The sequence below is a fragment of the Rana temporaria genome, chromosome 10 (genome assembly GCF_905171775.1).
Source record: "Rana temporaria chromosome 10, aRanTem1.1, whole genome shotgun sequence".
NCBI lineage: Eukaryota > Metazoa > Chordata > Amphibia > Anura > Ranidae > Rana > Rana temporaria.
The window spans coordinates 103,195,086-103,207,509 of record NC_053498.1 but is presented as its reverse complement, the minus strand read 5'-3'; the positions used below and the strand labels follow the sequence as shown (position 1 = coordinate 103,207,509).

General features: G+C 41.4%; 1 protein-coding gene across 3 annotated transcripts in view; it reads left to right on the top strand.

Moving 5' to 3' along the window:
- Positions 1-12,424, top strand: part of CFAP74 (cilia and flagella associated protein 74) — a 195,612-nt gene that overhangs the window by 49,045 nt on the left and 134,143 nt on the right. For all 3 annotated transcript variants that reach the window (XM_040325889.1, XM_040325888.1, XM_040325887.1), the window contains exons 12-14: positions 5,165-5,338; positions 10,696-10,866; positions 11,795-11,913. In XM_040325889.1, coding sequence (XP_040181823.1) covers positions 5,165-5,338; positions 10,696-10,866; positions 11,795-11,913 — 464 coding nt within the window. The remainder of the gene's footprint in view (positions 1-5,164; positions 5,339-10,695; positions 10,867-11,794; positions 11,914-12,424) is intronic.

Genomic DNA, 12,424 nt, shown 5'->3' with positions numbered 1-12,424 from the left:
TACCCACTCAGTGTATGGTTTAATTATTTAATTATTAGCAGGCTTTATAGATGCTAGTTTTGATACAAACTGAAATGAACACTGCACCAATAGACTAAAAACTGCTTCTCGTTTTGCATTTCACTGGGTTTCAGTATAATCGTGTTATTCCACTCACTTCACTATAGGACAGATAAAGCCATGTGCAGATAAATAATTATTTCAAACACCTTCAGAAATTAAATCCTAACTCCAGGCAGATATAAAGACACAAATTGGTGCAGCTCTGTATTCATTAACTCTCCATTACATGTATTTTCTTTTTAAATGCAAACAGTGTAAGTACCTGAATTTGACCTGATATCAGCTTCTTGCGGAGCTCAGAGTGGACGAACGAGAAGCAGCAGAATGAGCCAGTCAGGAAAACTGCATTCTGAAAGGAGGAGAGAGGAAAGTGACAGAGAAATTAGCTCATCAGTGTGCTACTTTTTTTCATTGCACTGTACAGCGTGGGATTAGGGAAAAGAGCTGTAAGTAAAAGTAAGATTGCAGCAGAAAATGATCTGTCCCCCTTCCCTGCCAAGCAGGACTGTGCTGTGTAGCAGAGCAGTGTAACTATCAGAACTGAATGGACAGAAATACAAATCCTTTGGCAGTTAAAACAGTGTATATATACAGTATATACATTTATATTTATATTCTTCCAATTGTAATACTGACTATCCCTTCCTAAGGCCTCTTTGCCGGGCCTGAATACAGAAGAGACAATCATAGGAGAGTCTTCATCAGATAGCTGAACTCACCAAACACTTGGCATCTACGGATATCTTTATTTTATGTAGAATGTTGAGGCAATACAGCAAGATGTGGTAGACTTGTATAAGGCAGTCAATACAGAAAACTATAAGTAATACAAACAATAGTGGAGAGTGGGAACATAATCAAAAACAACTAACTAGCAAATGGAATAGGCTGTATGCACAAATGCAACTGCATTGCCATATACAGCTGGAGGCAGCACACTCCCCATTTGGTATTGTCAAATACCACTATATATTGTTAATAACATAACAATAGTTATGTAAATGCAATAAAAGCAAAAAATGGATATTGTAGTTCATCAAACAGATGTCTAATAATATGAGTGAGCGCTCAAAACAAGAAAAAAATGCAGCTAGCAAAAAGTGCAGTAATCAGCCAATCGTATATGCTGATATAAACAGTGACAGTGCAGCACTAGAAAATTCTACAAACAAATGGCATGCATAAATGAAATTCTGGAATTCATAATCATCAATTTAAACCCCCAAAAATGTAACATAAGTAAACAGTACATGGGTGGGGGAGGTTTAATTATCCTTAAAAAGTGCTGATAAAGTCCCAAAATTAGGTGCTCAAATTAATGTCAATCTTCCTCCTACGAAAATGATATTAGTGCAAACAAAGTCCCAGAAATAAGTGCAGAGATGGAATATCTTCCTCCTTAATAAATGTATATACAGTGTCCCCAAGTGCAGAAATAATCAACGTTGTCACCAGCAGTGCACTCACCAGATAGATGAAATACATAAGCAAATACACATCCAATTCATATATCGCCCGATATTCATCAGACTCCAACAGCTCAAGTGCCGGTGACCCTTTCTCTGCATATAAAGCTCACACTATGGAGTCCGCACAGAAAACGTAGTATTTTATTAAAATATGATCAATAGTACACAAAATAAGAAATATACATGGAAAGTATATAAAATGCAATAAACTCACTCCAGAGGCCACCGATCCGACTCGTGGACTCGACGGCACGACATCAGCATGTACAGGCCCCACTCTTTTTTTTAATATATATATATATATATATATATATATATATATATATATATATATATATATATATATATATATTTATATATATATATTGTAATATTTTATTAAAATATGACCAATAGTAAAATGCAATAAACTCACTCCAGAAGTCGGGGGCATGACGTCCGCACGTACAAACCCCACCCCACCCTAGCACTGCATCGTCACTTTTTATAATTTGTAGTTAATGGGCTGGATTCACAAAGAGTTACGCCGGCGTATCAGTAGATACGCCGACGTAACTCGGAATCTAAGCCCGTCGTAAGTTTAAGTGTATGCTCAAACTGAGATACACTTAAACCTAGCCTAGGGTGCAATTTTTCCGCTGGCCACTAGGTGGCGCTTCCGTTGATTTTGGCGTAGAATATGTAAATGACTAGATACGCCGATTCACGAATGTACGCTTGCCCGTCGCAGTAAAGATACGCCGTTTCCGCAAGAGATACGTCGCGTAAAGATAAAGCTGCCCCCTAGGTGGCGTAGCCAATGTTAAGTATGGCCGTCGTTCCCGCGTCGAAATTTGAAAATTTTACGTCGTTTGCGTAAGGCACCCGTGAATGGGGCTGGACGTAATTTACGTTCACGTCGAAACCAATACGTCCTTGCGACGTACTTTGGAGCAATGCACACTGGGATATGTACACGGACGGCACATGCGCCGTTCGTAAAAAACGTCAATCACGTCGGGTCACCAATCATTTACATTAAACACGCCCCCCTCATCCTCATTTGAATTAGGCGCGCTTACGCCAGCCCCATTTATGCTACGCCGCCGTAAGTTAGGAGGCAAGTGCTTTGTGAATACAGCACTTGCCTCTCTGACTTAAGGCGGTGTAGCGTAAATACGATATGCTACGCCGCCGTAACAATGCGCCGATCTACGTGAATCCAGCCCAAATGTCTTTAAACCTATAAGACAAGAAGTCTAAAAGAGTATATTACCTTAAAGTGGTGTTTCGGCCGAAATTATACTTTTTAAATAAAAATACCCCTATAATACACAAGCTTAATGTATTCTAGTAAAGTTAGTCTGTAAACAAAGGTCTGTTTTGTTCGTTTATAGCAGTAGTTTGTTATTTTATAAACTTACAGCAGGCCGTGGCCATCTTAAGTGTGGGCATTTGAAGCCAGACTGTATTTCTTCCTGGATCTCATCCTTGCAGATCTCGCACATGCTCAGTGCAGCACAAGCCGTGTAATAGGTTTCAGGTCAGGTTTCCATCGCAACGGCAGTGTCCGAGGAAGTTGCCGCCCCTTCCCAGAAGGCATTGCAAAGAGGAAATGATGCGATGGGCCACGACCAGGAAGGAGGAAGTGAAAAATGAATACAGCAAATATACAGTAGGCGCTGAGAAAAAAAAATATCCAATTAGTTTACAGTGCACAGTTTAGTGAGGGATGCTGAAGAGTTGTAAAAGGGGGTGGAACTCCACTTTAATGTAGGCAACAGCTGCTGTGGTCTATATGAATGCATTTGAGAAAGTATTCATCTCATTTCTCTGACATGCAGCAAGATAAATAGAAGTGTGGTATGTGAATCCTATCTAAGCCATTTAGAGATTGTTTTCAGGACATTTTATGTGGGTTTTTTCAGTTTGTAGTGGAGAGTCCCAGTCTTTAGTAGTCTTTGATAACTTAGTAAGAATTAGTCTTGTATAGTAAAAGGAGCTACAAATCCCAGTGGATAATGCAGACTGTTCACCCCTGAGAGAACACCACATTTGGTAAGTGGTTTGTCTATAGAGTAAACTTGAAAGCCATATGAGTCTCTTTAATAAGTTCCACTGTAAGACCAGACTTCTCTGTACAGGTGGTTTATCCACACCCATAGCCTAGTATACACTAGTAGTTTTTTTCATTCAGCCCACTGTGTTGAACGGAAAAAAAAAACTGACAGCTCTGGAGGAACTGCTGTACTAACTACCCAATGTTAGTACAGTGGTTTCTCCGACAGAACACTCTCAGCCATTGGCCACAGACCTTTTTCTGAATTCCTGCATTCATTAGGAGTTTCAGGGGGATCAGTGGGTCTGATTGAGGGGGGTTCAATAGTGGGGGTTTGTTGGTTGAGGTTTTTGGGGGGTGTATGAGTTGTGGGGGGGGGGGTGACTGGGGAGTGGAGGTTTAAGCGGTGGAATATCTACCCTGTTCTGCTGTTCATTTTCATTCAAAGAATCAGGAGGTAGCCTTTGGGTGTTCACATTTTTTTGTTTTGTTTTTAGGTGTTATATGCTCAGTGAATACACCCTGACCTCATTAGTGGGTGGCACCCCATCATTACATGCTTACTCGGGCTCCTAGCATTTTTTTTTGTTTTATTTTTGGAATATAATATACCACTTCTGTATGACATTGGAGGACCTCTGACCCCGAACATGGGGCAATTGTTCTTAATCCTTGAGTTCTTTATGGTAAAATACTGTATGCGAACATGTTCATTTTTGAATGTGACATACCATATTGTAAGTGTAATTGTTTATAATATGTCAAATATCTCTCTATAGAGTGGAAAACTCTAGGAAGAAGATTTATACAGCAATTAAATTGAAACACATTGGAATCTGAGCTGAGACACATATTGTCAAAAAGTTCTTGGCTGTGGTGTACTGTGTTCTAGTTCCCACCAATTGAATACAAGTTTTAAGTTTTTTTCTTGTGTGACTCAAAGAAATTAGATTTTTATGATCTTGTATTACTGTATATAATAAAATGTGTCCCATGGTGTCATTTACTTTTATTTTTCTCACCCAATCTTTTACTTATGCTGTGCTTTGCCCATTTTTATCTCTGTTTTGTGATTTTGTTTAACACTTTCCACTTGCCTGTTACAAGACACTCATTTGGTTTTCAGGCTTAATGTACATGGGACGTTTTACAATCTCTCCTCAACGATCTAACTTGACAGATAGTAACCAACGTTTTACATGCAGTGTTTTTACATGGTGTGTCTAGCCGCATTTGCGTTAAGAAGCATTTTTTTTCAAATAGTCAAAAATGTAAAACGCTTGTAAACAAAACATGACTAAATTTTAGTTACCGCGTTTACAATCTGTTAGCGACGTTTGGTGTTTTCAAATTCCTCTGAATATCCGTCCTGAATGCATTTTTTTTTGCTTTTCAAAAAATGCTTCTAAACTCAATTGACTAGAAACTACTAGAAACAACCCTGTGTACATGTACTGATAAGATAACATAGAGGAGAGTTCAGGAGCAGCTGAAAAAAACGCCAAACTGCTCCTAAACGTCCGTTTACCAGCGGCAGTGTACATGAAGCCCAATAGTGCAGCATTGTAAATTTTTGGTTTTCTTTTGCCTACAGGAGAAGAAGTGGAGGTCTCTGTCCCTTTCATCATCTGATGAAGAAGATGGCTCCCCCATTCAGGAGTCTTTTGATGTAGCACGAGAGATACCTCCTGTTCTAAAGGAGGAAAGTGGGAGCCTTTCTCAGCCAGAGTTCATGGGATTGTGGAATCAAGACTACAAGTCTTATAAGGTAATTGTGGCTGAGTGGTGATGGTGTGGGTGCTGGATATACAACCAGCCTTATATAATAGCATTCTGTGAAATACAGGGGGGGTGTTCATAAATTGCCTTTTTTATTTTGGACAGAGAGGGCAACATAACTGCCAACTGTCCATATTTGTTTCTTCACAACACTTGATTGGAGATGCCTCCAGACATCTGCTGTCCAACCTGAGAACTGAAACAATAATTTAATTTAATAAACACATTCATTGCCGGTTCACACTACAGCGACATGAAAGTCGGCACGACTTTGCGAGGCAACTTGAGGCAACTTCAATTCGCCTCCAAGACAAGCAACTTTGCCAGTGGCCAGTCAAACAATAATCAGCTCTGTGGGAAGGTGAGGTTTGCTTGAGAAAACTATTTTCTCTTCCTGTAAAGTTGCTTCAGTTAAGACACTGATTCAAGGAAACTTCCATTGAAATCAATGGGTACAAGTCACCTTAAAGTAGTACAGGAACCTAGAAGCTAGAAGTCACCTTAAAGTAGTACAGGAACCTTTTCTGAAGTCGGAGCGACTTCAGTAGTGTGCATTAAGTTGGCTCTCATTCACTTTAATTTCTCATGTCGCGCGGCTTGGGACGACACAAGTCGGATCCCAAGTTACGGTAGTGTGAACTGGCACTTAGGATGTTTGGAGATGCAACTAAGAAAATACCAATCAAAGATCTTGGTGACAAGAACAAACCTACTGAAACAGAAGTTGAGTGATGTCTCTACTGCTGAAGATGCTAATAAACAGGAAAGAGTCCATGTATGGTAACTTTTTAGCTGGCCTTGTTTGAGTGTAGGACTTCAAAATTTGAAGCATTAGGGGAAAGCAGCACAAGTGAGGTCTTAAAGAGACTATCAATGATCTAACCTCATAGTTACAGCACTCTTGGAGGAGTTTGTTTCCCGTAAATCAAATAAACAGTAGAGTTAGAAAATTACCGGTTACAAAGGGCCTTGGACCCCAAAAGAACAGATAGACAGACAGACAGTCTATAAACAAGGTAATCAAAATGATCTACTTCCACACTAAAGAACATAAAATGTAAGCTATGGCATCTAATGCTAGACTCGTTTACCAGGCTTCTCTATTCCAGATTTATCTGACATATATCTTTTTTTCACCATCCGAAGGAGCATAGCTCTCAAATTGCATTAACCACACAGAATTTTCTGCTTGAAGTGTCCTTCAATTACAATAATAAGTCGCACACTGCTTTAACACTGGAGAACCTGAAAACCCCTTTGGAATCTCTGTTCCTTCTCACTCCCCTGAGAGAACAACCTGGCCAACAGTCAATTGTCTGACTAAAGCCTGAGCATTTTGAAAGAAAGTGTTCATGGTAAAGCCTAAGCCAGTTGTGCTATGATTTCCACAAATAGACATCCTCCAGTTCTCCAAGGAGCAGACCATAAAATCACCTTAAAAACCTCCATTTATTTTGGTGGTATTTGATCACCACTGTGTTTATTTTTTCACTAGGAACAAAAAAGACCCACAATTTTGAAAAAAAAAAACAGTATTTTTTACTTTCTGCTAGAAAACATATCCAATAAAAAAGTGTTTTTTAAATTCGAATTTCTTCATAAATTTAGACCAATATATATTTTAATACATAGTTTTTTTCGGCAATAAAATCCCTATAGGGGAATATATAGTTTGGTTTAAACGAACATTATAGTGTCTACAAACTATGGCTCAGATTCACAGAGAGCAAGGCGCACATTACGCCGCCGTAGAGCACACAACGTACGCCACGCCAACGTAGAGCGGAGAGGCAAGCATTGCATTCAGCAAGCCAGTGCTCCCAACGTTGCGCTAGAGTAGCGTAGGTTTTGAAGGCGCACGCCGGCGTAGGTGGAAGTGGGCGTGTCCCCATGCAAATGATGGGCCGAGCGCCAGACAAGTACGTATCACGAACTGCGCATGCGCTGTGACATGGACGCATACACAGCACCCCCCTGCGCCTGCTCACAACCACGCCAGCACAACTGCCTAAGCTACGTCGGATCACCGTGTACGCCATGAACATAACATACGCCCAGCCAGACACACGTCCAACGCACAATACGCCGGCTTGTGTTCCCTGGTGCAGACCTGTGCATGTCTGTTGCCGGGTTGCACCTCATTTATGGGGAATAACTTTACGCCGGATGGACAACTTATGCGCATCTCACGTAGCATGCGCCGGGCACACGCACGTTCGTGAATCAGCGTATTTCCCTCATTTGCATGTTTGAATGGCTAATCAATGGGAGCAGCCCCATGCGTCCAGCCCATATGTGCGCCCCCACCCTACGCCGGCGTGTGAAAGCTACGTCAGTGGGGTGTAGCCTGTTTTTAGGTGCATGTTGGTTCGTGGGTCTGCCGCACACATACGCCGGCGCATATTGGCACTTACGTCGGCGTAACGTGTTATACGTCTGTGTAAGTGCTTTATGAATCTGGGCCTATGGTATATATTTATGTAATTTGTATTTATTTTTTATACTAGTAATGGCGGCGATCAGCGAATTATTGCGGGACTGTGATATTGTGCCAGACAATCAGACACTAACTGACACTTGGTTGGAACCAGTGACACTAATACAGTGATCAATGCTTAAAATATGCACTGTCACTGTACTAATGACACTGGCTGGGCGATTAAAGGATTAACTGTGTGGCCAGCCAGTGTTTTTTGTGTACAGTTTTTGCTGCTTTCACTAGGGAAATGGATGTATTTTAGTCCTTGCTTTGCAGGAACACAAAATCCATCCCTCCTTGTCAGAACAGAGATCTGACTTGTTTACATAAGCAGAGCTCCATTCTGAGTTTCTGCTGGATGAAATAGCTGGTGCCGGCGGACATCAGGTGCCTGGCACCCACAGATCAGCTTATGCTGTGAATAATCACAGCAGAAAGAGCCCACCTGTGTCACGTGTGCGCCCCCTACAGGCAAAAGTGCAGGATCACTTATATATACATGATCCGGTGCAGAGCTGCCGCCCTGTAGCAGTAAAACTGTTATAGGGAAGTCCGCATCAGCAAGTGGTTAACACAATATGAAAAATATGATGAGCAAGAAATGTATCTTTTATAAGCTAGCCTTCGCAGTTATATTAATTACATTTTGAGTTTTCAGATATCCTCTCTTTTAGTGGGGAGAAGATCTTTCTGGAAGAAGTAATATGTCTCCCACAACTGGAATATCAGTTTTAGGTGGAGGCGTTCTTTACTTATATATATTAATTATGTAATCATGTTGTAGTCATTATGTTTGTGTACATAGAAATCTCATAGGAATGTTTAGTCTGGCTGTTTTAATACAAAAGCTTCTTTAGTTGCTTGTGTTTTGCTGTTTACCTCTGAGGTCTGATTGGATCTGACTGGCTAGAGTAGAAAGCCCTTGTATATGTGTCTATACACTGATTCCCCACACAGGGGTGATTATCCTCTGCCGTGTCCTTCTGTCTGCCCTGTGCTCTGTTCTCCCTCCTCCTCTGTTCTGTCCTCAGCCACACATCACATTGTGTTTGTTGGCTCTTGTGATATACATAACTGAACATGACAGGCGTGCTGGCGAATATGAATTCGCTTCACGTAGGTACCGTATTTGCAATTCTATGAGCCTGCGGTATTTAATTAATTTTTTTCCTTCATGTTTAGCAGCCCATATTGACTATTTAAATTTGCACGCTGCCCAAATCACTGACTTGGCTCAGTAGGTTTATTGAAATGTTAGTGCTATTATGTTCCATGTTCAGCATGGGAATACCTTTGAAACTGATAAAATTCCTACAAATTTGTTGATTGAGTTTGTGTCTTGACATTTATACATGAAGCTGTCTTAACACACACCAGTTTCCATGTAGCATTTTTTGTTAGCAAAATAAAATATAGATACCTTTTATCTCTGTAATAATTAGGAATATACCGATACTGGTATCGCTATCGGCGCCGATACTAGCCATTTTTCATAAGTATCGGTACTCGCGGAAATGCTCTGATTCCGGAAACTGATATCAGAAGTAACGTCGCTTGCAAGAGGACCGCCTCCTCCTCCCCTCCAGACAGTGACATCCCCGCCTCCTCCTCCTCCCAGAGGCATCGCAAGGTACAGGCTCGCCAATCCTAACAGCCCACAAGCCCTGTCTCCTCGCTGCACACCACCTTCCTCCAGCTCTGACTTCCGTCCACACAGAGCACTGGATCTGGCCTCTCCCTGGCTGGATTCTGAGGAAGGGAACAGAGGGGCTCTGTATGAAGATACTCTATGGGTGGTCTCCTGTTGTACTGAGCAGCAGGGCTCTCTCCCTTAACCATGTCTGCAGTCTCAGTCTCTCTCCCTGTACCATGCCTGTAGTCTCTGGCTGTCTCCCTGTACCATGCCTGCAGTCACTTCTGCCTGTTGCCTCCCTCCTTTCCTCTACCAGCTCTCACCTCTGCCCCCATGTCTCCCAATAACTCTCCTATCCCCATCCTCTTCCCCCCAGCGATCACAGCCTTTTCCATCCCAACGCTCCTTCCCCACAATCCCTATTTCACCCCACTCTCAACTACCTTGCCCTCACTTACCTCTCCTCTTCCACCCTGCCATCACCCAACTCCTGAACAACAACCCCCTGCCACCTCCCAAACCACCCTTCTTCCTAGGCGATAGGTGTCGTAATTGGTATCGGAGAGTACCTGCTCTCCGGTATTGGTATTGGTGTTAAAAAAATGTCATTATTGCATCCCTAGTAAGAATCTTCTTAATATTAGACATTAAGGCGGGTTTGCATATATTCTGAATATTATATAAACAGGGCTGTCTTTTTAAAGGGGTCCTTCTGCTAAAAAATAAGTGTACAAGCACCCCACTGCCTCAATATAAATGCAGCCTTCACAGTGGATCGCCCCTTACCTAATTACTGCAGGGCTCAAATACCAATTCTTACCTGAAAGGGCAGTGAAAAGCTGGGGAGGGCATTAAGTACCCCCTATTGATCGCTGACCCCCAGATAGACCACCCCCCCCCCCATCTGATGTCTCTAGATCCATCTTATCAAAACCCTTCCTGCTTTGTTGACATGTGACATACCTTGATACCTCTTACAAACCGTACTGGGAGCTGCCACTTTGACTAAAAAAACTCACACCAGGAACATGTGCAGTTCAGATGGGCTGGTTCCATTCATACCTAGAAGGTGAGCTGTCTCTTTGCTCTCTCTCTCTCTCTCGTTAACAACCAGTCCAACATCCCATGACATTATATGCAAGAACAGACAGATCCCTGGAGCACTAAGTAAGAAGAAATTTACCCTGCTAATTTCTGCTTTGCTCTTTCTGATTATTATTTGTTTTATCTTTAGGTGCCAAAGGAAGAAGACATTAAGCCTATAGGAGGCAGTAAAATGGAAAAGCAGATTATGGCAGAGTCTTTGAGGAAGCTCCGGAGTGGAATAGTTGAGAAGCAAGTGGTTTCTGGACATGAATTTAAGGGTTGCCCATTTTACAGTAAACCAAAAGTTATTCATTTTAAGGTGAGTGCTGTAACATGGTAAGCATGGTCTGACAGTCAGTGTGTAGTGACTTTGTAAAATTACTTCTGAAGAAGTAATTTTCATTGTTTTGCTGAAGGCAGCCACTCTGAATATAATTGCACTGCCATAAACCAACAGCTATAACCTACTAAAACACTAATGAAGGGAGAGCCCTAATCCCCTGAAACATGTTGGATGTTTTGTGTCATAATAAAGTGATCATAGTTCCTCAACCGGCTTGAGTTTCCAAGACTTTCTAGTCGCATACAAAGCTCTTCACCCTACTCAACAATCTTCACCCGCTTTAAAGCGGTAGTAAACTGCCACTGAAAAAAAAATTAACTGGACAGACTTACCTGTAAAGCGAATCCCTCCCGCGGAGATTTGTCACGGATACCCGATGCTGCTATCGTCACCCAGTCTTCCTTCTGGGTTCACAAGCTCTGGCTTTGTGAATGGCCAGAGCTGCGGTGACATCATGGAGCTTAAGGTACAGCACGGGTATGCCAGCCCTTCAGAGTGCATGCACCGATGGCATCACCAGCAGCATTGCTTGTGAATATCTCCTAAACTGTGCAAATTTGGAAAATATTCGCTGTACGTACAAGTGAGCCCTATTATAGGCTTACCTGTAGGTGCAAGTTCAAAAGTGGAGTTTACCTCCGCTTTAAGGGATTCAATGCATGAGTCAAACCACCACAGACCTACCACTCCCCCCTTTCCCCTTGACAACTCTGGCGCTACCACACACATATACTACATTGCTAACAAATATGAACTGGAGCAGGTTTATGAAGCCTAAATCTTTCATGCATCAGTAAAGATATTGGCAGAGGATATGCTAAGAGGATGACTGAGTAACATCAAGTGTGCTAGGCAGAACGTTAATAACTGAAAATTTATTTCTATTTTTCAATTGCAATTTTAGGACCTTGATGTGGGCAAGACGTATAAGAAAAAAGTCACTTTGACAAACGCATCCTATACAATAAATTTCTGCAAACTAGTGGAAGTTAGTGATCATCTGAAGGACTTCATCAACATTCAGTAAGTAATTAACTGTAAGGATTTAATCAGAACTTGAAAGTGCCCCGACAAACATCTACCTTCATTAGGGATCAAAAGTTTCTACCTGTTTGACAAGTTTATTTGTAAATTGTGTCCATTGGTATTTTTCAAATTTTTTAGAAATGTTGAAAGAAGTGAGTATAAAGCCAAAATTTTGGGATAGTGAGTTTTTTTTTCCTGTCTATGTCCTACTGGTGGGATTTGCCCTTTCTTTGTTCTGGTGATCATAGTCTTCAGTACAAAGTGGTGAGAAATCCAAAATGTTCAAGTTATCACAGGAATAGAAAACAGAAGACACCTGGCACAGTGTCAACTGTTCCACGCTCTGGGGAGATTTCCTCTTACAACAATGGCATGAAAAAAAATTTGCTACTCTATCCAAAAGTAGGAAAAAAAAAAAAAAAGTTTTGACTTTACACACACTTTAAGTTTAACCGTTGACTATTACTTCTTTATTTTATGGTACAGTGTTGTACTTGTGTTGTGAACA